The sequence below is a fragment of the Enoplosus armatus genome, chromosome 15 (assembly GCF_043641665.1).
Source record: "Enoplosus armatus isolate fEnoArm2 chromosome 15, fEnoArm2.hap1, whole genome shotgun sequence".
In the NCBI taxonomy this organism is placed as follows: domain Eukaryota; kingdom Metazoa; phylum Chordata; class Actinopteri; order Centrarchiformes; family Enoplosidae; genus Enoplosus; species Enoplosus armatus.
This window is the reverse complement of record NC_092194.1, coordinates 15,099,070-15,126,521: the sequence shown is the minus strand read 5'-3', so window position 1 is coordinate 15,126,521 and position 27,452 is coordinate 15,099,070. Positions and strand designations below refer to the sequence as shown.

Sequence of the window (27,452 nt, the reverse complement as noted above, 5' to 3'; positions counted from 1 at the left end):
CCTCACGGAACCGTTTAGCCTTTTCTCCCTCTCGCCAATGTTTGTTTATTTCTGTGGGAATTGTTCGATCCGGAATAAGCCCGGCAGGCGGGGACTTACGGCGGGATGTCGGCGCTGAAGGAGAACCAGTGTTACGGACTGTCCAGCGGTAAACTGAACCGCGGCGGTAACATCTCTGTTTTTCATGTCAAACTCACTGACAGCGCGGCAAGAGCCATTGGCTCCTTTCAAAACGGCAAGGTGGGTTGTTTATTAACATTTTCTCCTCGAATAATTACCGCTAATGTACAGTAACAGCTGCTTTTGTTGTGCCACTTCGTCAAAGGGGACCCTTACTTAAAAACGACTTGTTCAAAAAAGGCGACGAAGGCGGGTTTGCGGTTTGTATTTCAGCCGAACTTCACCAATATCTTCCCCGGTTGTTGTCTCCTACAAGCCTCCCTCTTTTTTGTTGGCTATGAAATAGAAATACATGTTGCATAATGCAATGCGGAAACGCTTCCCTGTGTGATGATGCTTGTAACAAGCTGCTGGCCAAGTCGTTACAAGCTGCTGGCAAGTATTATGAATGTTAATCAGTGTCGGAGTCCAGGAGAAAGGAAAGGAAACACTGTGGGGGGGACAGAGGCTGGTAGTACTAGGAGGGTATTTTGGATTGCCTTTGAGAGATGGAGAACTTATCATTTTTGGTGAAATATGAATGGAGTTTGGAGGGTTTTTTATGTACAGTGTAGCTTCAGGGAGACAGATGGAAAGCACAGGCAGATGGACAGATTCAAAAATCATACATTTGACCCAGTTAATCACAGATGAATCAGACACTGCAGGAAGTCTGAGCAGAAAACAGTCATGCACACTTCCTCAATTCAGTCATTCCTGGTAACATGGTTAGGAAACTCCTCAGTGAAAAAAATTACAACCATTTTCTGATGAAAGGGCAAACCCACACTGTTCCTGTCACACCTTTTTTACTTTTAGTGTGATACCGTCATGATAGACAGGAAGGAGGGGAAAACACCGAACACAGAGCTGCGTCCGACATGCACACAATACTGTTGCCGTGCACATATCTAGTTTCTTTATTTAGCTTTAAGTGTGGCTATTCATAACTCACTTGGCCTGATCACAGATCACTGCACTCCTCATCAACAGGTGGACTCACAAATCCTCGCCATGAAAAGGTCAATTAGATTCTAGTCATCGCATAGTTTCCGTCAGTGTCACGCTGAACTGTCATTTCTGCACTTTCTTACAGGCTAATTCACCCCTGTGAGAGGTGGCAGGCTGTTATTTCACCATGTTCGTTGTATTCTCATGTGACAAGCTTCTGTATTTGAGCAGCAGGTTGTAATGACCTCAGCCAGTGCCCTCTTTAAAATCAAATTGAATTTATTTAAAGGGTTGTCATGCACAAGTGTACATAGATCCCAGGGGGTATGTTGTGAGTGCGACCAGGAAAGATTGTGGAGTACTCCCTAAATTTGACAAAAGAGAGAATATGATTTGGTTAAAGACCTACATCAACATATCTGTGTTTAGGGGGGAAATAAACACAAGTAGGACTGCAAATTGGTGTGAGGTAGATCTGTAGTATTTATAATTCGGGATGCAACAACATCTGTGCCGATACAGAGGTTATTAAGGGGAGATCGTATTGGTCATGATGTGAGAAATCCACAGTAGATACATTTTTTTTTTTTGGTCACTTTGAGTACTCCACCAATTTAGCTTTGCAGTCCTACAACACGGTCGCACTCACAATGGACAGTTCAAAAAAAGAAGGATCAAAAATTGATGAAGCAGAACCAGAGATATCGTCCTTTTTTACTCCATGCATTCTTCTTCCTTGTCAAAACTTGGCACCTACGTTACCCACAATGCAACTCGAATGCAGACAGTCATGTATTCCGATGCTAGTAGCAGCTAATGTAGCCTCGAGCTGCTAGCCTCAAGCAGAGATGAGGAGTAAGCTACAGGGGTCTGGTAAGGTCACTTCTTTTTAATTCCACATCAACAGATTTTTTTCATTTTCAAACTTTCAAACCAAGAGCTTATATATCAGATTTAAGGCAGCTCCCTCTGGAGCCACAAAAATGCTTTATACAACTTTTATTGCATGTACTCCTCAAGACCTGTAAACAGACTTTTAATGTGTGAGTTTGCCTTTAAGTTAACGCTTTTTGCAGTGCAGTCACTCACTTTGTAGGGCCACAGCAATCTCAATTTAAAATTATTCCAATAAGTTCTACGCAGTGAGGTTTAAATTTTGGGAAATAAATGGCTCTGGTATTGGACTGATACTCCGTATCAGCTGAGAACCTGAGTTGAGGTGTCAGAATCCGTATCGGGAGAGAAAAAGTGCAGTCGGTGCATCGCTAGTTGTCACAATAACCAGTAAACAACCAGCTAATATAAATGGACTTCTTGGGACAAACCTCAAACCAATATGAATCCCCACATGCTGCAATTGAGAGTGCATGATGGGATACTTGAGCTGTGGGCTGTGGCCAACAAACTACATACGCTATGCACAGACATGAAGAACAACAGCCTACAAACAGAAAGGTAAATGGGCTGACTAAAGGCGGCAATGAAACCACAAAGAAGGAAGGCCGAGAACTCGTACAAACAGTGCAGACTACAAAACATCCTCTGTGCTGTATGTTTTACGTACGTCTGTGCTGGTCTCTTATCAGATCGGTGTGTGTGTGTGTGTCTGTGTGTGTGTGTCTGTGTGTGTGTGTGTGTGTGTGTGTGTGTGTGTGTGTGTGTGTGTGTGTGTGTGTGTGTGTGTCTGTGTGTCTGTGTGTCTGTGTGTCTGTGTGTCTGTGTGTGCGCGCACCTGTATGTGCGTTCTTATCAGAGGCTCCAAGACACAATCAAATCAAATGATTTGTTTTTTTTCTCCAGGGTTGGTCTTCTCATCCCACCATCTGTTTTAATGGGAACCAAGGGGTAAGAAGACCTGGTTGACGTATACTAATTCAATAATTTCAAGTCATGCTTTAAGATTTGAAAGATGTTAAATCTAATTGTTTGTCGTGTCTGTATCTCCCTCTCCTTCATGCCACAGAGAATCAGTGTCCCGTGCTCAGAGAAAAGAGATGAATTGAGGATATTCACCTTTGGGGTGACTAACGTCGCCCGTGACAATCCGCATGGAAGCTTTGACTGCGTCCAACAGCTCAGCACTCGGTAAAACAAAAGTTAGATTAAAACTGCGATAGTTAGATTTCAAGGAAGAGTTTGCCTCAGCTGATCGGATGGAAAGGTGCAAAAAGCAGCAAAGCAATGTTACCATAAAAGTAGGGGAGATTTTATGTTGCATTCAAAACTAACTGAGCTTCTGAACAAGTTTCAATATTTTAAAATGTCTCCGCTCCCCTACTGCTGTGTGAAAGTCACCCTGCTGGTAACGTCTCTCTGTCAGCCTCTTTTTAAATGCCAGAGAAAACCCAGGGTTCCTGATGGTACAGGTCTTGGAGGCCTGGAAATGTAGAGAAGTGAATTTGAAATGCCAAGAGTTGTGAAAAGTTTAGGAATTATTCATTAAATCTGCTGTTTGAGTCCCTGACACAAATACAAAAGCAATCTTTAGAAACACATGGGGAAAATAGTGTGTGTGTGTGTGTGTGTGTGTGTGTGTGTGTGTGTGCGTGTGTGTGTGGTGCATTTGGTAGTAAAGTAGTCCAACTGATACAAGCAAATGTCCAACTGAACACCACCGAAACACAAGCGTTAGTTAAGCATTTGAAATGCAAAACGTGTAGAAGGAGTCCTGAAAGCTCTGTCAGATCGCTGTCTTTACTCGCTGTCCTCCCTCCTCCTCCTCCTCCTCCCCCTCCCAGTGCTGCCGAGGAGCTGTCATGTCTCGGGGTGATTCAGAAGAAGATGACAGTGAACGCTACAGATGACTCGTACGATAAAGCTCGTCAGAGCATGGCCCAAGCTGAGGAGGAGACACGCAGCCGAGGGGCCATTGTCATCAAACACGGGGGGCGCTACCAGGGTAGGAAGCACAGGAAACATTCACGTGTCATGTGCACAGAGTGTTATACAAGAGATAACTCCAGCTAAGGAATAAGACTGGCCTGAAGACAAATTTGTACTGTGCTGATAATAAAAAAAAAACAACAACAGTCAGCCATATTGCATTGGTTGCTATAGCAACATGTCTGGTAACCAGTGACAGCCAGTCTTGTTTTCTCCTGCAGGTTTTTGTCCCTTTGTCGGTTTTCTACTGTAAACTTTCTATACAGTACACACACACACACACAGTATTGTATATATTGTTACTGTATATAATGTAGTGTTTTTAAAGGATACTGAGATATTTGCAGAACATGCCCACCAAAATATTCATACACGATAAAACCAGTGATTTTGGGTTTTTTGTCACCGCTGTCTTTCTACTTCTAACCACCAAACCACTTCCCTCTAAACAGATATTTTAGCCACCGTCATCTTGTTTCAGTGAATGCACACTTGCACGTACACATACACACTAGTTTTGATGATTTCTGTCAGTTCAGAGGAAGCCTGTACTAAAAAAACACTTCCTCTCTCACTACAGGCTTGTGCAACTGTGTGGTTATTTCCTAAATTAGATAGCAGCTTTTGCTCACTGAGACGTGTGTGCATCTTTGCAACCCAAATGTGGGTTTCTCAAGAGGTGAAACGAGGTCTTCTCTCTTTTCATCCACAATTTTGCCACAGGACGAACATGATGATCCACTAAGTCCTCTACCTGTGGTGTCAGCATTCTTTTTAAAAGGGTGGTTTCACACATTCATTACTAGGAAGTTCCCAGTACAACCTAGTGACTTTCTTTTAAATGCAACATTTTGAGAATAAAAAAACAAAAACTACAGCACAAGGGTAACTTACCTTTGATGATGCAAACCTCCGCCAGGCTCCTGTGAACCTCCACAAGATTCCTTTTGAAGATGTTTTTGCTTTATATGGCAAGTGCTGCTTTTGATGCAACATTTCCTGCTCCCTCCCAGGGAAGAAGGTAACGGTGCGAGCCCCGGCCCCCGCGCTGGCCAGCCTGACCAAACCCCGACACTCGTCCCCGTCTCTCCTCAGCAACATCAAGAGGGGGGTTGCCGTGTCCAAGGCGAAGAAGGGTGCCTGTGCTTCAAACAGGATGGGCGTGGATGATGTGCAGGAGAGGCCACTCAGGGAGAGGGTAACGCACCTGCTGGCTTTGAGGCCATACAAGAGGCCTGAGCTGATCCTGAGGCTGCAGAAAGACAGACTGACTGCAGGAGACAAAGACATTTTGGACTCTGTTCTGATGGAGGTAATTCATTCTCGTCTTTAGCCACATGAATACAGGTCTCACTTTACATTACACATTATACACTCTACACACAAGTTAAGATAAATAGTCTTTTCTCACCTTCTTTATCTTTGTGTGCGTATTTGTATGCAGGTTGGCCATCTCAATAGTAGAGACAACACATTTGTTCTAAAGGACAGTCTGTATAAGGAGTTGAAGAAGGACTGGCCAGGCTACACCTCAGGAGACCAGCAGCTTCTTAAACGAATCCTTGTCAGGTAACACGAATGAAATGAAATAAAGTACGCTTTTTTTGACCAAATAGTTGCAGGAAATATGCAGCCCTCAGAAAGTATGTTCAGGAACTAACCTGAGTTCCTTCTGGGCTGTGAAGATTAGGCAAATAATTTTTTCGATTAAAAAGCAAAGGATTGGTCTTTTCTTGGTTTGTCCCACTCATTCTCTCTTTTATGTGGTGGTCTTTTAATGGTAACTCACTTTGAAACAGACTCATTTCACATTTATCAGGCTGTTAAATCTTCACAAAGACGAGCTGATCAGTCAGTCAGTTTGTTTACGTGCTCTTACAGTGAGCAACCGGGTTACAGTTGTAATCTGATTTCTCAAACATGTAAACAAGAAACCTGGTTGACATAATTGGGGTGGAGGATTCAAGGATTCCTCAGCTAGACTTCCTGATTGCCAGATTTCTCCTGGAGAAAGCCGATTTCTCGTCCATGTGTAACCGGATCTCTAATCGGCTTTTCACACGTACGCATGTGCATGCCAAAGACTTTCTTTGTGACAGCAGCCATACTGGAGGTTTTGCCAATGCCTGCATGTGTTTTGTGCATGTAAATTGATTGTGAGGAACAGCTTTGCACAAGCCAACCTGCAACAGTAGCAGTTTAGACTTGTAGATGTAAACGCGTCGAAGTTGCCACCTACGTGCAAAGAAAGGTACTGCAATTTAAACACTCGCCAGCTGCAGGCAATGAGTGACGCTGCTGTTTTTATTGCTGCTGTTCCCTTTGTGGATTCTTTTTGTGGTTTTACATTTAACACTTGTACCACCTGTTAAATGTGACACTAAAGCAGGTCACTTTTCTTGCCTGTATGTTGCCCACATCAGCCTGTGTATATCTGCAGGGCCACACTGCCGCTGATGTTGATGATAGGTGGTGTAGATTAGACTGGAACTGTAGCTCTAAAACTAGTCTGGCTCTGAAATTGTACATTACATGGGCGCCCTGGTCTCAGATGATTCACATGAATGACACCATGTGACCGTGTTTTTACTAAACAGCAGTCAGTTACAAATGGCATACCCTCAGCACACTTTAAAAAACTATATACGCCAAACAGAATGTAGATTTTGTAGAACTGACAGTTTATTTCTCTTCTTATTTCTGTACAGGCGACTGTTTCAGCCACAACAGAACCTCCTTACCGTCCCAGAGGCCCAGGTCAGTCCACTGCGAGAAACCCCCAACTCCTCCCCAGCACACCGTCCGAAACCTTCCCTGCCCGAGGAATACACTGACCCCCTGGCTAGTAAGAAGCCCAGGATATCCCACTTGTCTAGCAAAACAGCCAGTGGCAAGTCAAGAGTGAGGCCGTCCAAACAAGCAGCTCATAAAGACGTCACCGAAGCGACTGACGGGCAAAGGAACTTGCTTGATCCACAAAGGCTTTTCGACTCCTTGTCAGCAGTCTGTCAGCAGGAAGCGAAAGTGGCCGAGAGGCTTGAACCGAGCCTCTGTGCTCAGGAGGAGCCCGAAGGCCCAGTAGACCACCCTCCACCTGATCCGTCCCCTCTGATAGTGCCTGACCGGAGCAGACACACAATCAAAAGGAAGAAGAGCAAACACAAACACAAAGATCAGGTGAGAAAACCACTTTTTTTATTTAGTTTATGGTTTTTCCATTTCATGTGATGCATTGGTAATTGAGATTTGTTTTTGTTTTGTTTGTCAAGGAGAAGGATAGGTGGAGAGACAGGAAAGAAAGGAGGAAAGATCGCTGTTCAGAGGATCCAAACGATAAAGTCTCTCTGGACTGCACAGGTGAGTGCTGTTAGCTGTTGACTTTAAGCGTCAATTTTTCAGCATTTTTGAATTGTTTGATCATCATTTGTTCTTTCTTTCAGAGCCAAGTGAAATTTTGTTTGACTCTAATGTTCTTCAAGCGGACAACACAGTAGATTATCTATCGTAAGTAAACATAAACACACAAAATACAACAAGATCTGTCCAACTTTTTTATGTAACACAGCGAAGTACGGTATTTTAGATTAAAAAAGAAAACATTGGTATGTGTGTCTGTCCTTGAACTCATTACTTTTTGCAATACAAAAACTCTGCAGGCTATTAACACCAGATTCTGTAGGTGAGTACTTCACAGATCTGATCAGTGTCCCTTTTATGTTTTCTGCACAGGACGTATACAGGGATTCGCAGTCACGACCAGAGACAGAGCTACAAGCAGGACTTTAACAGGGAGTACAACGAGTACAGAGATTTACACGCTCGCATCGATGGCGTGACGCGGCAGTTCATGGAGCTGGACACGCAGCTCAAACAGCTACACCACGAATCAAATAAATACAAGGTGAAATACAAAGATATCCAGCTTTAGTTTAGAGCAACACGCTTGTATTTCTTCTAGAGTATTGGTATGTTACTGTGTGAGACCATTGAAAGGGTTGTGTATGGCGTCACCCTTAAAATTAGCACCCGGTCATAGAAAAACTACAAAAGGCCAAAAACGCCACAGGGAACCTTTCAGACTCTAACATACATATTGTCAAATTGTAAAGAAAAATTGTCCACTATTAAACTTAAATCGACTCTAGGGATCAGAGCCAGCAGGACATCTTCTGCTGATACTCAGTCGAAACTCATTCTATTTTCATGTTGTACACAGTAGTGAGCATGTGGACAGTCAGCAGTGTTAAAAGCAAAGTTAAAGTGGTTGGAAATATTTCTATGGAGGATTTAAGTTTAGCTTTTTATTTGTTTTTTCACATTCATAATATTGGAAATGTTGCATAAGAATGAGCACATTTTCATAGTAGTACCTACATTTAGCAAACAACCTTGAAATTGCACAGACATCTACGTGTATTAGTTAATTATTATTTCTGTATTTCTCCCTTGCAGACAGTACATAATAAGATTCTTCAAGAGTATCGCAAAATTAAAAAGGTAACAACTTTTTAAAAAAACTTGTCAATATTTATTCACAGATTTCTGCATGGGACAACTCCTCTCTGTTGCTGTAAGATAAAGTCTTTTTGGTTTTTTTGTCCCTTTAGTCCAACCCAAACTACAGCCAGGACAAGATTCGCTGTGAATATCTACACAACAAACTGGCCCACATCAAGAGGCTCATATCAGAGTACGACCAACAACAACTCAGTGTGGATCATTCACGTCTCAACTGAAAAGCCGGACTGTTACAGAGTACAATAATCACCCTGAGGCAGGGGGAGGTTCAAGCTGCTGAGCTGGAATCTATGGTCTTCATGGCTAAATGTAGTCTCACGAGACCTGCTGGAAATGTCACTGAGGTTGGGAGTCCTTTGTGAGGAGCAGCAGTAATGCTGGGAAAAGCAGCCCTATAATATGAGATCTTTTCTTAGAAGATGGAAATGTTTCTGCTGCTACTACAGTGACATGATACCGCCAAGGACACAAGGAGTAACAATAGTTTACAAAAGCTCTTAAAGCTAAAACTGAACTCTCACTCTTAAAAAATGCAAATGGATACATGTAGACATGAGGTGCTGAGCCTAAAAACATTTGTAGATTCCCATCTCCGTCATACGTTTTGTTTTTGTGCATTAAATCAATTTAGGTATTTGCCTACGTGTTCTGTTCGCCATGTCAGTGTTAACGCTGGGAGCATGAGATAACTGCACGCTGTACATACCCAGACAGCTCGTATGAGTGGCAGGTGAGGGTTCTGATGGCAACTGGGATGCAGATGTGCACATCCTGAGAAGACATCTGATCTTTGGGTTTGGTGAATTGAGACCGTGTTAGTTCAGGCCTGACCTGCTCGGTATGACTCCTGAAAGTATTGCCAGTGCCTGAAATGGTTCCTAATTCTGGACTGGATTCATAGTATTCCACTGGTATTGTCCTTCATGTGGCTTTCCTAGAAGAAGAGACCGTTACGTTGAACATAATGCTAACTTGAAGTTGTATTCAGGGAATTTACAGTATGAGCTGCGTACAGAAAGTTAATATTTTCACAGGCCAGGACTGTGAAGAATTAAGAAATAAAAAGATGTTGCATGCTGTCTGCTTTCCAGAATGCATGATTAATAAATCTGAAGTTTTGTCAGTTTCAAATAAATTCATTTGTATTCATTTTGTATGATCTTTTCCTTATTTATAATGCTTTTACGTTTATAAGGCCAGTCAGAAAACTCATGCAGTGCACCTAGAAATACCCTAAAAATAGAAAATATAAGTAAAGAATGAACTGAAACATGTATGTTTCAATTTACTGGAATACATATTAATTGATTCCATTCAAGCACCTATAGCAGACAACAAACGCATGTTTTTATTGCACATTTTTTAGACATCTTTTTGATTTTGAAGTGCTTAAAATTGTAGCTTTCATTTACTCTTTGGTGAGCTGAGCTTTGCCTTTGATGATCTTCATATCAGTATTTTACTTCTCTGGCCAAAGATGTTCGAGCACACGAGGAAACAGTATAACCAGTGCCAAGAACAAATGTACAGGAAGATACACAGACATACAGCTAATTCAAGGATAACAAAGCTTGTACATGTACATGCTGCTGCACAGGGTGTATATCACATTGTAGATGTCTCTTTTGTTGTTTGTTTGTTTTTAAGATATGTGTACCAAAAAAGGCTACAAGCATGTCTGTGAATGTTTATCTCATTAATACTCAGTGGACAATTTCAGTGTGTTGACTGTTTGTGGTGATCTACACCTAAATCTCGAAATTCCCAAACAGTGCATTTATCTGAAAAACGTGTATGTTAGTAAATAAAAGTAGTCATTTACATTTTATTACAGTCATGCCAGACATTTTGATCAATTTAATGAATACAATAAAATGTCGTAATTAAATTATACCTATTCCATGCAAACTTCCTGGGGAAAAATTAGTTGGTTTTCAGTCCAGGCGTCACGTGGGAAAGACAGATTATTTTGTGGTGAAGGAAAAAAATGAATATTTAACTATTTCCTCTTTAAATCTCTTGATTCTAAGTGACTTTTGTCTTCCACAGTCATCATTGGCTGCACAGTCACAAAGAAAGGCTCACACCTATTGGTTCAATCTGAGAGAAGGCTTCTGATTGGTCCGTCGTCATCTCCCTGACCTTTCACCCGTGTCAACCTCAGCAGCTAGTTGTAAACAGTGAATGTGCGACATGTTTAAGTAACTTAACTGCCCTTGAACTGTGTGACAGATTTCGCTCTGAGATATGACACGAACAAAGACACATGGACAGAAAGATGCGGGCTGTTAAATGAACGTATACGGTGAGTAAATGAAGACAATGCTCGCTAACTTCTTGTCAAACAGTGTGCTAATCGAGCTAAGCTAACTAACTGAAATAACAGCTTTATCAGGTGTAAGACAGTATCGCTCACGAAATTAACCGTTTATAGCTTTAGATGTTGTACGAAAAGCATGCATAGTTAGCATGAAAGCTAAATGCCTCGTACTCAGGGAATCGGTGTGTCAACTTATTTTTCCTTCTTAATTGCAATAACAAGACAGTGCTACATTCAGAAAACATACAAGTAAGATGAGACATTACTGCATGAATCATGTATTTCACAAGAAAGTGGATTGACATTGACTATACTGAAATGCCTCAAAGGTAATATCCCACATTCAGGTAAATATATCAGACATTTTTTATATATATATTTTTCATTTTCTGAATGTATGTACTTAGATGAAGAGAATATTTGAGTCCACATCTGTAAGAATAAAAGCTATGGAAGCAAAGAATAAAAGTATAATATAAGCAACTGAAAATTTAGTCACTACTGAATATTTCTATTATAAATCTATACCACTGACTTTATAGCATTGAAATATTTTGCTTCATAAAATAACTTTTTGAACTTATGTGTTTGAATTCCATGAATTTCCAATTTTATTTCATTTTATGTTGTGCATTTTTAAAACTTGATTTAGAATAGATTTTTTAGGCTTCTCAAAGAAAATGTAGGTGTCTGATATAAAAAGGGAAAAAACAATATACAAGTTCTATTGCTTATTTTCTGATTTAAAAATTCAAATCTGGTTGCTCAAATTGGAAATTTGGACACCAAAAGTAAAGATTATTTCAAGTCACATGATCCAAGAAAGTACAGATGAGCCACTGAAACCCTGAACCCATTTTCTATACAAATTTGTGACACCCTTGCTGTATATATTGCCGTTAAGTTTCTCTCTGTAAACCTTCAGAACTTTTGACTTATGAATACGCATAGACTCATATTCTACGTTACAGCAGTGGCTTGCTAACTAACAAACGTTAGCTACAAAGCTGACAGATGAGTAGAGACATGTAGTTAAGTTGTGATTTACCCAGCTGTTCCACGTACCTAGTTCCAACTGTACATACCAGGTAAATAAGAATTAGAATATCGGTTGATCTGAGAGGCTTACCAGCTTCTATCTTGTGGAAATAGAGATGATTCCTCCCACTTCTTTTCTGCAGCCTGTTTTGCCGCCTCTATATACCATCTCCAGTCATGGTGGGGATTTTCCAAAGAACGCTTAGACTGAGGACTACTCTCAGACATCTGAGCCCCCATAGCGCCTTCTCACCTACAGCCACAGCCAGACTTTCACCTACGGACCTCCACAGTCCATTTCTTCTCACCACCTCCTGGCCGCTAGGAGTCTGCTGTCGAAAGCTGCACACTGGGGCAGACGGGCCCAGGCCGTCTCCTGCTGCAGCTCCAGACAGGCTGCCTTTCTCCAGTATAACTCCGGAAGATTTGGCTTTCTTCAGGAAGATCCTGTCAGGCAGAACCATCATAGACCCGGACCTGCTGGAGTCGAGTAATGTGGATTGGCTCAAGTCAGTGAGAGGTGATGGCTAGAAATGAATTTAGCTCATTCCACACATTCACTGATAGTAATGTCTTCCATCGTTCATTCTTCTGTTCACACATCTTCTGCAGGTTCCAGTGAAGTTTTGCTGAAGCCTCAAACAACAGAGGAAGTTTCTCAAATTCTCAAGTAAAGAACAAATAGTGGCTGGAAGGACAAATACACAAGTGAGGAGTTTACAAGGTAGTTAAAGTTGTTGTATTTCCCCTCCTGTAGGTATTGTAACAGTCGTAATCTGGCAGTGAACCCTCAGGGAGGTAACACTGGGCTCGTTGGAGGCAGTGTGCCAGTTTATGATGAAATCATCCTCTCCACTGCCCTCATGAACAACATCCTTACCTTTGATAGTATCTCTGGTAAGTCTTGAAATACTGAAGTTTCACCCGAAATGAGCCTCTGCATTTTCAAAAGAAAGTGTTATGTACTTAAAGCATATTTGTATAGATTCTTTTCTCTATCTGTCAGGTATTCTGACCTGTCAGGCCGGTTGTGTCTTGGAGAACTTGTCCCTTTACCTGGAGGAGAGAGACTACATCATGCCACTCGATCTCGGGGCAAAAGGCAGTTGCCACATTGGGGGAAACGTGGCAACTAATGCAGGTGGACTCAGATTGCTGCGATACGGCTCCTTACACGGGACTGTGCTGGGTCTGGAAGTGGTAGGTGGAGTAAATACATGAGGAGCTTTGATATTCTTATCTTATTAAAATCACGGAGGAAAAGTGAGATGATTCTGATAAGGGGTGAAAGCACCGATCTAATGTTTGCGTGTATATTTATGTGGCGTGCGCAGGTGTTGGCAGATGGGCGAGTGCTGGACTGCTTGGCCACATTGCGGAAAGATAACACAGGATATGACCTCAAACAGCTCTTCATAGGGTCAGAGGGCACACTGGGGGTGATCACCGCGGTGTCCATCCTTTGTCCGCGCAAACCCAAATCTGTTAATGTGGTTTTTCTGGGTAGGATTTTCTCATTGCTTCTCCCTTTACAACCACTCAAGCTGTTTTTACTGTAATGTTGACACTATTATTGGCTAGTGTTGCTAAGCAAGTGTGTAGAAAGTTAAGAAAATCGTGTCACAGTTCAGTTTATTAATATCATAATATATATTTCTGATTCTGATTCTGATCAAGATGAGTTTGTGTTCGTAGATTAGCCGATACATGATTTTATTCTCTTAAATTCCTGTTAGGCTGCGAGACCTTTGAGCAGCTGCTGAAGACGTTTCAGCTCTGCAGAGGCATGCTGGGAGAAATCCTGTCAGCCTACGAGTTTCTGGACAGTGAATGTATGAGGCTGCTGAATACGCACCTCAAACTACGCAATCCCATCTCTGGTAGGCACACGCGCATGCTCACACTTAGTTTATAAAACAAGTAAACACACTCACACATACCAAACTCTTCCCTCCATCTTGCAGATTGTCCGTTCTACGTCGTCATAGAAACATCTGGATCCGACCCAACACATGATGGGGAGAAACTCCACAATTTCTTAGAGGAGGCAATGACGTCATCATTGGTCACTGATGGGACTGTGGCGACTGAAGACTCGAAAATAAAGGTATAGTTTCTCAGCTTTTAAAGATATTCTACATTTTTCTAATGATTGACAAATCCCATGAAAAGACCAAATCGCGATATAGCTTATTCCTCAGTTCTTGGACAAAAATGGAGCCTTGCATTGGGTGACATGTTCCTTTATTACGATGAACACTGCCACTGCAATTTATTTTGAGTCAAGTCTGTTTGAAAAATGTTTGCTAAAAACTACAATGTCAAGATGTTTTGGGAAATTATTTAGCCTTGAAAGTACATATCTGTGACCTGTTTTTAAAGATTAAATTCCTCAGTAGGAACAAATATGCTTTGGGCTGAGTGCCACAGACAGGGAAGGGAAATTGGAATAACAATAATATATAATATCACCAGCCTTAATCCTTAAAGTTTTTTAATTTTAAAAATATTTTGTAATCAGTTTCATACTAGGGTTCTTTTAATCAACACCTTTTTCAGGCTCTGTGGTCGATGCGTGAACGCGTCACAGAGGCGCTGACTCATGATGGCTTCACTTACAAATATGACATCTCGCTTCCGGTGGAGCGGATCTACCAGCTGGTGACCGACATGAGGGAGCACCTAGGGGACCGGGCCAAGAGCGTGGTGGGATACGGACATGTAGGTAAGACCAGAAGATGGAAAGACATGAAAAGAGTCTGTCTATCAGGGAGGAAATAACTTGGTAACTCTTTGACTACTATACCTAAACAGCTCAATCTCCACAATGAAATACTTTTGTATCCAAAATACCAAGTTGGTTTACACACACACGTCTCATTGCAAATTGTACCCCCATCTCTTTCCATCTGTACTTTTAGGAGATGGAAACCTCCACTTGAACATCACCTCTCCTGCCAAAGACCCGGCTCTCCTCGCTGCCATCGAGCCCTTTGTCTACGAGTGGACGGCCAGCTGTCACGGCAGCATCAGCGCAGAGCACGGACTGGGCCTGAAGAAGAGGAACTACATCTACTACAGTAAACCCAGCCAGGCTGTGGCTCTGATGGGTGATATCAAGGCTATGCTGGACCCCAAGGGCATTCTCAACCCGTACAAAACTTTACCAGATAACCTGAAATGATAACTGCTGTGGGGTAGGTGCTAATGCATGCAGATCTCATGCAGGAGCTCCATTTTAAGATACAGCCTTACTGCCACATGGTTTTTATGGCGGCTGATGCCCTTTCCTGTGATACCTTGGTAACACATTTGGTGCCAGTCAAGCTGCAAATGCCAAGTGATGTTGGTTTGTTCAATATGTATCCAAAAGTACTTTCATTGTCATCTGCACAAAGCAGTACTTTCAGAATGATATCCTCTTCAACAAGCTGACTTACCATAGCAGGTGAAGTTACCGCTAAACATTATCAACTACCTCTCACAGTCATAGTAGCTGTAGTCTGATCCAGTCCTTATTCCACACAGTATGTAACACGTTTTAGATGTGTATGCAACACGTTTTAAGATGGACCCTTAATATAATATGTAACAGAACATGTTTTTCAGGATTGCTGAGAGGAAGTGAGTGAATGATCGTGATGTAGGCATTAGTGTGCCTACTAGTAGCCACTAGGGGGCAGACAGAAAATGAGTGAGTACAGTAGTGTCTGGATATTCAGTATAAAGATTTGTGCATTTTAAAATGGTGTTAATACGTCCACCTCACTACAACACTAAAATTGTGAACCTATAATCTAAAATTGTATTATAGAAATGCACTCAGTTGCCAGTTTATTAGGTACACCTAGCAAAAGCCAATGCAGCCTAATACAACAGTCCTGCAATAAATCCTCCTTCATGAAGGTTATAATGTTTAGTTTTAGTTTGTGGTGCTGTTGAAGTATGCTGCATTATACAGAGAGGTGTTTCTTTTATTTAGCCTACCCTCGTTGATATAAGTGGGGTGAACAAAACAATGGAAACACCTGTTAGTTCAACACAAAAGCACCACAAACTGCACTCTCCAAAATGATCATACAGTTGAATCAACACAAAGCTGAACATTATAACCTTCATGAAGGGAGGATCTATTGCAGGGCTGTTTTACTAGGCTGCATTAGGGTTAGCTAGGTGTACCTAATAAACTGGCAACTTGAGTGTACACATTTCCTAAAATCATAACACAGGCTGGCTAATCATTAGGCAAGAGTGCAGTTAATGTTTTATTACATGTAAAAAAAGACAAAGCAACATTTTTTTTCCTGAAACAAACCCAGCATCTGTGAACAAATTTGTAACCGCCCACCGAGGCAACTTTATCTGTTCAAAATGAATCTTGAATAAAACAGTTTCCAAATGAAGATGGAGTGTTTTCCTTGTTATTCAGGCAACTTGTACAGTGTGGCATGACGGGAGATGAGGAGTAAATGGAAGCCCACCTCACTACAGAAAACATCTTTACCTCCAATATCCTTAAACATGTCCGCTCTACCACAAACAAGTCTTCCTAGATTCCTTTCTGCCTGCACAGAAGACTTTTTTCCAGCCACAGTGAGTTTTAAAGTATGCCAGTCAGAGGATCAGTTCATTTCATACTCGCATTCTTATTATAAGATACAAAGCAACGACTATCAGCAGGTACTTGCGTCTACTCCAGAAACCACCCGGATAAACATGTAGAGTTTATCCAGTTCTTTTTCCATACAACAATAAAGCCCAGTGGGAACAATTTCCTACCTTTCTCCTCCATTTTTCAACAAATCATTTCTTACTAGCTCCAGTAATGACAATATGGGTACAGAAAGTCCAGTAGAGTAAATGCCTATATATGTATACAGTCAGTTTCACGCACCGTTGTACATCAGTCTTACATATCCTCAGTAGTGTGGTAGCAGTGGAGATTTAATACATAAATATCATACTTAAAATGTTTTTAAAGATTTGTAATTCTATTGGCTCTTTTCCTTTTGTAAGTGAACATACTTGTGTTTTGTAGTGTGTGTGTGCGCGCGATCGTTGGCATGTTCTAATAAAGCTAAATGAGTGAAACACTTCTGATTGTCTCTGAGCAGAATGCCACGACTGAATTGTAAGAGACACTCAGTATGTGTGTGTGAGCAGTCATAAATGGGCGTTAAAGCATTGGGATGGGGTGCTACACTATGCCATCCATGTTCTTCACACAGTAACAGTCTACAGTTCAGGTCAGTGCAAACACATTGGTAGCCGGTTTGCATCCAGTAGCAAAGGCTGGCTTATTCAGACAGGACAGGTCCAAACATCTGTGTGGGCTTCAAGTCAGAGAGAGGGATGTCGGTGGAAGGCAACCACAGTGAAAGTGAGAGCAAGAGAAGGATGAAGCTGGATGACACTTGAACAACTCTTTCCTCCGGTCCTCTGTCCGCCTCTCTTATCGCCCTTCCTCCTTTAACAAACGCTGGGCTCTTCTCTAAGCCGACCCCTGACATCAGGCAGCTGCCTCGGAGGCTCCTCTCCCTCTCACGACTCCTTGCCCTTCTCCAGAGAGCTGTGAATCTTGTCCAGGGTTTTCTTGATGCGCAGTGCTGTCAGCCGGGCAGAGGGGTTCTGGTACCAACACTCCTTCATCAGTTTCACCAGAGCAGAGAGAGTCTGAGAGAGGCGGCAAATAAAAGGAGAGTCATGCAGTGAAACGCCCACAGTGAGAGGAAACTCTGCGATCAATGTGACTGCAAGGGCTTTTAGATGTATAAGGGCATTCTGGGTACTAGCGGGGTACGGTTATCTGGTACCAATCTCTCTTGCTTTGTTGCAGCTGTAAATATCCACAAAGCTGACATCATAACAAGCTCACCAAAGTACAAAATAGATGTTTAGAGTTTGTATCTCCAACCATCTAAATACTTGAATGAGTGAGGTGTGTCTGTTTTAACTGTCCTCCAGAACAACTTATAGCGTGAGAAGGTAGAGAGATCAACATCTTGCTTGACATTTTAGAAGACACACTGTATCTGGTGGTTGCAGTGGTTCCCAACTTTTGGCTTGTGTCCCATTAAAACGAAGCAATGCCCCTCCGAAATTGTGTTGTTTAGATCATTTTAAAGTCCTGAAATGCGAAAGACATCCAGTATTTCACAAGAAAATAGGAATTATTAACATACAAACATTTTTTCCATAGAGGAAATGTTTTTGATTTTCATGTAACACGGAAATCCTGATGATCACTTACTAGGTTTTAAGGATGTTTTTTTGAAACCCAAGTGGCCACTTTTCTGTAGCTGCCCAAACATTTTGACATCCCAGAGGAACATGAATGATCATTTCTTTAAAAGGATTAAATAAAGTGCAGTAAAAGAATGATACTCACAGGATCAGAGAACCAACGATTAGGAATGAAAGGCCTCTGCTGCTCCACACACACCACCTTCCTCATGTCTTCAAAGCTGGGATCATTTGGCACCTGATCATAGAATGGAGGCTTGTACTCCTCAACGATACCTGGACAGTCAAATTGAGAAGTTATATAACTGGAGTAAAAGGATTAACTAGTGGTAAATTAGGTCTCCCTCTTAACAGCAGGGCCTGAAGTCAATAGGGTTGTTGTTTATATGTCGTACTAAAAATGCACTAAATGCACGACACTCACCGTTGCTGTATGTGCGCCTTGCTATCTCCCACAGCACCAGCCCAAAGGCCCAGATGTCCACTCTCTTATAGGCATCAAAGCAGTCTGTCTGAATGGTCTCGTCCAGCACTTCGGGTGCCATGTAACGCTTGGTGCCAACCTTCGGATTGTTGCCCACATCCAGCAGGTTGTCTGCCTGGGAGTGGGTCACAGCCAGCCCTGTAACACACAGTTACATACAGAATTATAGAGGGAAAGATCTGCTCAGACAAAGAAAAAGTCTGGAACATGAATGCACATCAGGTAAAAGATGGACAGACACAATGGACCAATACAAGAAGAAAAGACTGCAACTCAATGCACACAATGCTGGTTTCCAAACATTACAAAAAATCAAAAAATGATATTTGTTTGATAAACATGATGTATTTTGAGAGAATCAAAATACAAAATAATGTCTGCCTACAATTCAGACTCCGCAAGACACACACTCTTTCTGTGATCTAATCATGAAAATTTATTTTCAACTTTGTAAAATGTCTGTTTACTACAGATCAGTAATGCCATAAAAATAAACCTTCTTAAAACGTAAATATATTGTTAGTGCTACTAAAACAAGTAGCAGATAGAAGGAGTGGATTGGTTTGTCTGCAGCATGAAGCGCTGCACTAAGGAAATTAACAGTCTGAAAACCCAAAGATTAATAGCATAATAGTACAAGTAGATGAAAGTAAAATAATAGATAACTGACTGACCCAGGTCTGCGATGCAGCAGCGCAGCTCCTTTGTGACCAGGATGTTTTTGCTCTTCAGGTCCCGGTGTGCGATGGCTGGTTTCCCCTCGGTGCCGAAGATCTCTGTGTGCAGGTGCACCAGGCCGCACGCTATCGATGCCGCCATCGCCAGGCCCTCTGACGTCTCCACGGCAACTCGCTGCAAGTAGTCATAAAGCGAACCGTTCTCATGGTAATGGGTGATGAGCCACAGCTGGGTGCTGGAGTTGCGAGATGTCATATCAGACGCCATGAAGCCTGGGAGGAGAGACGGGGGAGGCGGCAGACAGAACAACAACACCGAGGGGAATAAAACGTTTAAGATCAAATTTATACTGCTGTTAGTTTAGTTTCTCTTGCATGGATCGCATGTATTACCGGCCTATTTTACTGGATTGCATTATAGTATATTGAACAGGTGTTGCTTTTTTATTGCATTCACCTCTATGTGTAACTGCTTTCAAACATTTAGGTGTTAAGACACAAGAACATTTAAAAAAGACAAGCTAAGTGGAAAACAACCCTGCCACATGCATTTCGCTTGCAAAGAAACATTTAGAGATTAAAGAGATTCTAACCAGGTTGTTTTTCTACAAAAAAAGCAATTTTAGCTGCTTTTCATAAGGCATAAAAAGCATTAAGACAAGATATATCACAACTATGTTCTTGGTAACAATGTGAAAATCATCATCTCTGACAGGAATGAATTAAGTGGATCTTTGAGAATGAGAAATATGTTTTATCTCACAAACCTTTTCCCCCTTTGCACCAACTGTTCTGCAAGATCACACCAACATTTTTGTGTGTAACAGACTCACCCAGTATGTTTTCATGTCTTAGCAGCACTGTGTTATAGATCTCCGTCTCTCTGAACCAGGACTTCTCATCTCTTGAGGAGAAGATTTTTACAGCCACGTTCTCCCCCTGCCACTGGCCCCTCCACACCTCCCCATACCGTCCCTTGCCTGGAAAAGAGAGACGAGAGGAGGAGAAATTGAGAGACATGACCACTGTCTGCATTTTGACATTTGAAAAGCTTTTAGGGTATTTCCGTATTATTTTATGGCTACATTCATGCTGCAGCTGAAGGAGCTCAGAGTCTGATCTGATGTTTCCACATCAACAGCACAAAGCCACATTTTTCCAATTCCAATCTGGTACAAACTGTACTGTATGGTACTGTTGTACAAAACAGGATCCCAAGGCATGTGACCTACATACTTTCATTGGAGCACTCAAATTGAAATTTGTCAGAGTTTCCATGACAACGAGTAAACCTTACATTAACAACCTAAGACAAGTGTCGCAACTTTAAACAACACAAAGAATGACAAGACAAAGAAACACATGACTTTTTGATAACGTGACTTTGAAATAAGTCAAAAATCACATGAACTCACGGTGGCCCTCACACAACATTACTGTCAGATCATTATCTTAGTACGGGTTACCTCCTAGAATAAATATGTACAGTCAGCCAAAACACTGATATCAAAGCAAACTGAAACTGAGACTTATTGACACAGTGTGCTTACTGCTGTTAAACAGACACATGTCTGAATAAGCTTTCCATTCTCCTGATCATCATGAAACTAATGATTTTCAATTCAATTCAATTTTATTTATATAGCACCAAATCACAACAAAAGTCATCTCATGACACTTTACAAATAGAGCAGGTCTAGACCGACTCTTTATAATGTTAATACAGAGACCCAACAGTTCCCACCATGAGCAAGCACTTTGGCGACAGTGGCGAGGAAAAACTCCCTGGAAACACAATTGACAATGACAATTTGCTTTCTGTACAAGTGAGCTAATCTGTACTGTAGGCTGCTTGCAGACTTTTGTTTGAATCATTTTGTTTAGCCTCTGCGAGGCTCTGATTAAATTAGTCAACCTGCAGATGGCTTGTGGACCGTGGTGTGTTATACCTACCTACACACTCCATCAGACTGATCTGCCTGGCCACAGTTCTCTGGACGAGGAAGGGGAGACCTGAACCGCTGCCTGATGTACACGAGTGGTCCAACAGGTCCTAAAGACAGACACAGATATCAGGTTAGCTGTGTATGGTGCACACGTATACACACGTCACATGTAGGCGCAAGGTTACTTGAAATCAGGATTGACAAAGATCCAACTCATTGTCTATTTCTAAAAAGTAGTAGTTTGGAGTCGTTACTCTTTTCATTTATATCAAAATCTTTTCCTGCACTACAGAAATTTGGGACTTAATTAAGGCAAAGACAGCAGGAAACAATTGTGACCAGGTCATTATAATCTTGGGGTGAAATCAGGGGGCCTGCAAGTTTCACTAATTAGATGGTTTTATGCACCTTGTGAATACCAATTAAAATAGAATAATAAGACAGATTTTATTCACTGAAAAAAATAGGAAGCATCATTTGTTTTATCACATTTGAATGAATCTCATTTCTTCATAGAGGACCAGTGCACCATAAAACCATATTAGACTTTCCAAACGTGAATTTCAAACACAAAAAGCAATATTTAACTCAGCACCATTTAAGACCAAAAATTTTTGATCAATCAAATAATCGGATCCTTCATCGCGACTTGTAGGTACAATAAAAAAAACATATAACTGAAGGTTGATGCACGTGTGCAGAACATGTGAGATGGAATCCCTTTTCATTGTTCCAACAAGAACTTATTCTTACCGCTAAAGTGCTGTCTCCCACGTTGGAGGTGATGAGGCCGTCTATGGCTCCCTGCTCGGTGTCAAACTCCTGCAGCCTCTGCAGGCGGCCGTGGTGGAGCCTCCTGCAGGCCAAAACTGACACTACAGACAGCAGAGCCAGGACCACCACCGGACCTAGTACGAAGAGAGCTAAGGTCTCCACACGATACCGAACTGGCTCACCTTCTGGGGCTGTGAGCAAGAGTAGAGAAGAAACAGGTACACAGTGGAGAAAAGGGAAAAATTGGATAGTGACATGTCGGATTATTTAATAGAGAACACAATTATTCTATTTTACAATTCACTGCTTTGCTAAAATTAAGCATGTTATATCTAATCTCTACCTTTTGGAAGCATAGCCATCAGCGAACTTGTGGTGGTGTTGCCGTTGCACATGTCCTGGGAGCAGCAGAAAATGGCCTGGTGGTAGGACGGAGCTGTGGAGCAGTGCAAAAGGATTTTGTCCGAGCCCTCCAGGCAGCCGCGCTCAAACACCACCCCTCTGCTGCTGACTTTGACAGAGGAGAAGCACCGCGTACCGTGGCACTGGGTGGCCTGGAGGCATTTAGGGTTGTCAAACAGACACACCAACTGTCCGTCTGTGGAAGAGATGATATGAGTTCACCATACACTCATGCTGTTTCATACACACTGTTGATTTATTTAAGGCAGCAAGCCAACAGAAAGTCTCACCAACTCTCTCACTCAAACTAGCAAGCTGCTAGCACGCTGGCAAACCAGAACTGTGCACTAAAAGACACAAGCAGCAATGGGCACTCTGCTCACCCTCTAGCAGTTGACACCAGAAGGGTAGGATTTTTACTGTGCCTCCAAATCAAGTTTGTAATAGCCATAAATAGTGACAAGCATGATCAAATAACAAATCCTGCAAATAACAAATCCTGCAGTTTCCCCTATTTTAAATTTTATTCATTAGCCAATGTACCAAGAGTATGACTCCAACGCTTTCTCATTGTTAAACTGCATTTTTCTTTCAGTGGTTTTGTGTAGTCGAGATTCATCACTGTTGGAACAATTTATCATAAAGCTTCTTTCCCCCACTGTGAATTATAAGGACCAAATATCTGCTGAAAAATGGAGTTTGTGGCTGGACTGGGCTTTTCCAAACTGCTTGATTTCAAAATCTTCAACTAGAGCACACCATGTCTCTTGAAAAGCCAGAATGGAGGTTAGTTATATGCGTCACGTTTGACATCACAGATATATTTATTCTATTTTTTTTTTTAAATCTACCAACTGCATCAGCAATAGATTTTGTCTGTGGACGATAACATATGTACTGTATTTGTCCTGTCACCCAACTCTAGATCCAGGTTTTACATTAAAGAGTTTTTCAGACAACTCAGTAAACCTGGTATTTGTAACAGGCCCAGGATGAGGTGGGTTTAGCCAGAGAAACAGTGGAAAACATTTACGTTTATCTCTTTTTGCATAGCAAATTGTTTTTGAGAGAGAGAGACAGAGAGAGGATTTTGCTGTGTAAGCAGACACCAATTAAGTTGCAATTGTGTAAACAGTAGCCATTTTGCTTTCTGGACATCTAATTAGCTGTAACAATCATAACGCACAAATGTTGGATGAAGCGACTGCTGTTGGTCTTAGTGTAAATTTGTGTAAAATGTATTACATTTTAGGAAACTGTTGTGTTTTTCAGATCTTGCATGTGCAGAGCTTTGCAGTGTGACATGGCAATTATGACACCTATATCCACAGTAAAACCTACATGGTAAAAACAAATCCACAAGGTCTGAATGCACCTCAAACCTCAGCTTAGCTTCAAGTCGTCCCTCTGAGCTCTATGAATTTCTACCATGGAGATGGAAAGTGAACCGCTCCCAGCCATATATGATGATCATGATCATTAGAGTGCACAGCAAGAACACACAACAGCAAAACTTAAAGTGAAAAGACAACAGAGCACAGTACCTGAGCCCTCAGCTGATGTCTGCACAGTCTGCAGCAAGAGCAGCAGAAGGACGTGGACACCGCAACGATCCATGTTTCAGCGCACTGACAGAAGGAGGGAAGAAGGGCCAGAGAGTTCAGATGAGTACACTCTTGCAAAGAGGATAATTACATTTACCCCCTCCCTGTATACTGATGCTCCCTGCCAAGGCGTCAGACAGAAAGGAGGCAACAACTTCTAATGGCTGAATGCAAAGAGTCATCTGTTCGTCTTAATCAACATTTTATTTAATACGCGTTACTGATTATGGAACAAACTGCGGTCATTTCAAATACTTTAATTACACTATTAGTTTAAAAACTTAAATGTTTTACCTTGACGTAAGGTGGTTAGTTCTTAAGTTGATGATTAACATGCGAATTACTACTAATGGCTTTAGGTAACATTTGCTCTACAGTTGGTGCTCCTTTGCGGGCTAACAGTTAACGTAGCATTGACAACAACTAATAATACAAATACTGCTAGCAAGCTAACACCCTCAATTCCAATGTCACAGCAGCTGCATATGACATAAAGTATATGAACTAGCAAAGTTATTAGTAACGTCTTCATGACCCTCACAGACTGTAGGCCTGTTTGTTTGCTGTGGCTAACAGGCCATTAACAAGCGGTTTTATTGGCCGTCCACAGGCGCCTCGGAGGCGCCAGTCAGACAGGCGGCTGCCCGATGCTGATGCTGTTAGCCCTGCAAGCTAAGCTAGCTTTACAGCACAAAGCGTAGCCAGGCAGCCCCGGGGGGGACTGTCAAAACAGAGCGATAGAAAAAACACACACACCTACCTGGCACACGCGGAACACAGCCTCTAACTCATCCTGTGATGTTTGTGTACACCTATATTAGGTTTAAATAATCGTATTAGCGTGATTTGCGATGTAAGAAGCCGAACGCAGGACTACTGCCCAGCCCACCTACTGGCTGTCTTCCCTTCCAGCCACACATGACGTCACCAAAACATTATCATCCAGATGCATTGTGGGGCAGATGAGTCCTCCAACAGGTTGTAGGCTAAAATAACCATAACATCAATGCTAAATTAATCCAGTGGGAATAACATAAATAACCTTTACATGATAATTAATTGGGAAGTGGTGTGTTTTCCCTAAAGCCTTTTCCCCTGAGGTACATTGAGCCAAGAAAAGTATTTACTCACTACAAATAAATACAATACATACTTTACTTTACTTTTTATTGGTAAATATTGTACTATTCTTTATTAAACTATGTATATGCCCACTTGTGGAAGAAATATTCAGATACTTAGAAAAGGTAAAAACACTCTGTTCTGCATTCAACAATTCATTAAAGTACAGACATATCAACATAATTGATATACTTAAAGTATCAAAAGTAAAAGTATTCATGCAGAATGGACCCTTTAGTATATAGCCTCTTATTGTGACAATTGATGTATGAACATGTAAGCAGCATTTTAATGTATCAGCAGCTTAATCTACAAAACTGCATCATATTTTATAAACTGATCATGTTTTATATGTAAAATATCAATCTACAAAATAAACACTAAATATAGCTGAAAAATAAGTGTAGTGGAGTAAAAAGCACAATATTTCAATGATATGTAGTGAAGTAGACATATGAAATAAAAAACATAAAATTAAAGCGTTCAAGTAAAGTACAAGTACCTCAAAATTGTACATAAGTACAGTATTTGAGTTAATGTACTTAGTTACACCATTGCTGTGTGCACTTACATCCTTGAGTTTGACTTTCTTATTTGCACAAGTTAAAACTCAAACAAATGACATGAATATGAAAAAATTAATGAAAATGAACGTGCAGGGAGGGGAAAAAAGCCCCAAAGTTCATATTCATCACTCCTACCTAAATAATGTAAAACAATATTCACACTTGACTATTACAATATTTAAATACTTGTTAGAGATGAATGCATCAATAACTTAACTCTCTAAAAGAGATTATTCTCTATATACATAATACTTTTATACTTACATAAATATTTGAATATGGGGCATTATCTTACAAGTGTCTAAGTTTTACAAATTACATATTTTGCATATTTATATACAGATATATTTTGATTGTTGTACAACTAGGATTTGAATACCACTACCAGGAAAAAGATATCATTAATTACTTTACATGTATCTCACTCAGTAGCCTAAATATAGACTTAGAGGAATACAAACTGTATGACTCAGACAACTATAACAGCTTCAGGGAACGTCAGGTCATTGAGTATCCTCTTATTTTAACTCTGAAACAATCTTACATTTATCTGACAGTCCAGTCTAATGTCACATAAAGAGCTCCACAGAGATTTGGAAACAAGACAGACAGGAACAGCATCCAGGAACAATTCTTGGTAAAAAATGTCAATAAATATTATGTCTCCCCGAGAGCCACCGCCTGTTTCCTGCAGTATTTAATAGCAGAGGCAGGCCACCATTCCTGAAACAAATGAATGCACGTTTGTGAAATGAAACAGTTACTTTTAGCTGCTAAATCATCATCCACTAAAGCAAATTGATTACGAGACGAGATGTGTTGAGATTTGGGGGTGGCTTACCGCCTCAGCTAAACAGTTTCCATAGTAAAGTAAAGTTTTGAATACTATGTGACTGCTTGGTTTAAAAAGTCCCTCTGTGCTTCCTTGTCCATTCACCCATGCATGCTGAGGATCAGATACACCAACCCCCCCCCCCCAACACACACACACACACAAAAAAGAGCTCTCCCTCTCTAGAAAGCTGCATGAAAAGTAAGATGATCCTTCATCTCCTGAGCAATCATGCAGATCTGACACTGCATAACACTGCAACTAAAAGGTGGATTAGAAGGTGGATTTGTTTGTCTGTTCAACAAACTCTACCTGTTTAGATTTATCTAATTCTTGGTTGGCTCAGTGGCTGTTCAGAAAAAAAAAATCACTAAGTGTGTGTGAGTGTGTGTGCAAAGAGAGAGGAAAAGGAGAATTGTATCAAGTAGCCGATATGTTTTCCCTCCACTGGGTCCCGTGGCTGCGAACAATAGCCAGTGCTGTTTGTTCTTGCTTACCTGGGACTTTAGTCTCCAGTGAGTCGGAGCAAGACCCAGCCAGTATCTATTCTCCATGAACACAGCTCCAGCACAGAGACACATTGTCCGCAGCTTTTTTAATTAAAGACCCCGGGTCGACACTCTGTGCCAGGTGACCTGAACTGCACCGAGTCTACGTGTGTCTACCACTATCCTCTCCACTGGGGATAAGTCTCAGAGGATAATTGGAGGGGGAAATGCTATACTGCTATCATGAGATGGAGGAAGGATTATCCACTGAGGACTTGGACTTAAGAGGCAGGGATAGAGGAATAATGTAATGTTTTCTTCTTTCTACATCCAGCCTACCTGCCTCGTTCTCCCACCTTTAACCCTCTCTCCTCCTCTTTCTCTTTCTGACTCAGGACCAGGTTATAAGAGAGGGTGGGGGTGGCCGAGTTACTTTTCTTTCCCA

General features: G+C 41.4%; 3 protein-coding genes across 4 annotated transcripts; 2 read left to right on the top strand and 1 right to left on the bottom strand.

The window, feature by feature from the left end:
- On the top strand, nucleotides 1-9,660 carry LOC139297421 (RNA polymerase II elongation factor ELL-like). The gene is made up of 12 exons (XM_070920076.1): nucleotides 1-240; nucleotides 2,911-2,955; nucleotides 3,074-3,195; nucleotides 3,849-4,009; nucleotides 5,007-5,305; nucleotides 5,438-5,562; nucleotides 6,702-7,170; nucleotides 7,263-7,350; nucleotides 7,434-7,497; nucleotides 7,723-7,894; nucleotides 8,446-8,490; nucleotides 8,601-9,660. The coding sequence occupies exons 1-12, from the start codon at nucleotides 106-108 to the stop codon at nucleotides 8,727-8,729; spliced, it is 1,854 nt and encodes a 617-aa protein (XP_070776177.1). The 5' UTR covers nucleotides 1-105; the 3' UTR covers nucleotides 8,730-9,660.
- A 1,023-nt stretch (nucleotides 9,661-10,683) lies between these two features.
- d2hgdh (D-2-hydroxyglutarate dehydrogenase) lies at nucleotides 10,684-15,695 on the top strand. 2 transcript variants are annotated; one of them, XM_070920532.1, is made up of 10 exons: nucleotides 10,684-10,816; nucleotides 12,013-12,389; nucleotides 12,482-12,539; nucleotides 12,627-12,766; nucleotides 12,876-13,069; nucleotides 13,204-13,372; nucleotides 13,606-13,749; nucleotides 13,834-13,976; nucleotides 14,429-14,594; nucleotides 14,791-15,695. In XM_070920532.1, the coding sequence occupies exons 2-10, from the start codon at nucleotides 12,047-12,049 to the stop codon at nucleotides 15,051-15,053; spliced, it is 1,620 nt and encodes a 539-aa protein (XP_070776633.1). In that variant the 5' UTR covers nucleotides 10,684-10,816; nucleotides 12,013-12,046; the 3' UTR covers nucleotides 15,054-15,695. The 2 variants fall into 2 exon arrangements, with proteins under 2 accessions (XP_070776633.1, XP_070776634.1); XM_070920533.1 differs by having other exon boundaries at nucleotides 14,429-14,590; nucleotides 14,791-14,858.
- Nucleotides 15,696-16,116: 421 nt separating this feature from the next.
- On the bottom strand, nucleotides 16,117-24,877 carry acvr1l (activin A receptor, type 1 like). Its single transcript, XM_070919775.1, has 10 exons — nucleotides 24,760-24,877; nucleotides 23,940-24,023; nucleotides 22,337-22,591; nucleotides 21,973-22,184; nucleotides 21,227-21,326; nucleotides 20,107-20,253; nucleotides 19,271-19,546; nucleotides 18,537-18,734; nucleotides 18,258-18,388; nucleotides 16,117-17,542 (listed from the first exon to the last, which is right to left on the bottom strand). Exons 2-10 carry the CDS (start codon nucleotides 24,010-24,012, stop codon nucleotides 17,411-17,413), a joined length of 1,524 nt encoding a protein of 507 aa, XP_070775876.1. The 5' UTR covers nucleotides 24,013-24,023; nucleotides 24,760-24,877; the 3' UTR covers nucleotides 16,117-17,410.
- Nucleotides 24,878-27,452: the final 2,575 nt, after the last annotated feature.

What these genes read in the sequence shown, in the direction of transcription:
- acvr1l (XM_070919775.1), bottom strand. Translation starts at nt 24,012, where the DNA reads ATGGATCGTTGCGGTGTCCACGTCCTTCTGCTGCTCTTGCTGCAGACT. An exon ending in TGGGAGACAGCACTTTAGCG is followed by an intron (nt 21,327 to 21,972) that starts GTAAGAATAAGT and finishes GTCTGTCTTTAG; the next exon opens with GACCTGTTGGACCACTCGTG. An exon ending in ATCGTTGGTTCTCTGATCCT is followed by an intron (nt 17,543 to 18,257) that starts GTGAGTATCATT and finishes CGCCTCTCTCAG; the next exon opens with ACTCTCTCTGCTCTGGTGAA.
- d2hgdh (XM_070920532.1), top strand. Translation starts at nt 12,047, where the DNA reads ATGGTGGGGATTTTCCAAAGAACGCTTAGACTGAGGACTACTCTCAGA. An exon ending in TTGGCTCAAGTCAGTGAGAG is followed by an intron (nt 12,390 to 12,481) that starts GTGATGGCTAGA and finishes CATCTTCTGCAG; the next exon opens with GTTCCAGTGAAGTTTTGCTG. An exon ending in GGTGGGATACGGACATGTAG is followed by an intron (nt 14,595 to 14,790) that starts GTAAGACCAGAA and finishes CTGTACTTTTAG; the next exon opens with GAGATGGAAACCTCCACTTG.
- LOC139297421 (XM_070920076.1), top strand. Translation starts at nt 106, where the DNA reads ATGTCGGCGCTGAAGGAGAACCAGTGTTACGGACTGTCCAGCGGTAAA. An exon ending in AACACAAACACAAAGATCAG is followed by an intron (nt 7,171 to 7,262) that starts GTGAGAAAACCA and finishes TTGTTTGTCAAG; the next exon opens with GAGAAGGATAGGTGGAGAGA. An exon ending in AGTCTCTCTGGACTGCACAG is followed by an intron (nt 7,351 to 7,433) that starts GTGAGTGCTGTT and finishes TCTTTCTTTCAG; the next exon opens with AGCCAAGTGAAATTTTGTTT.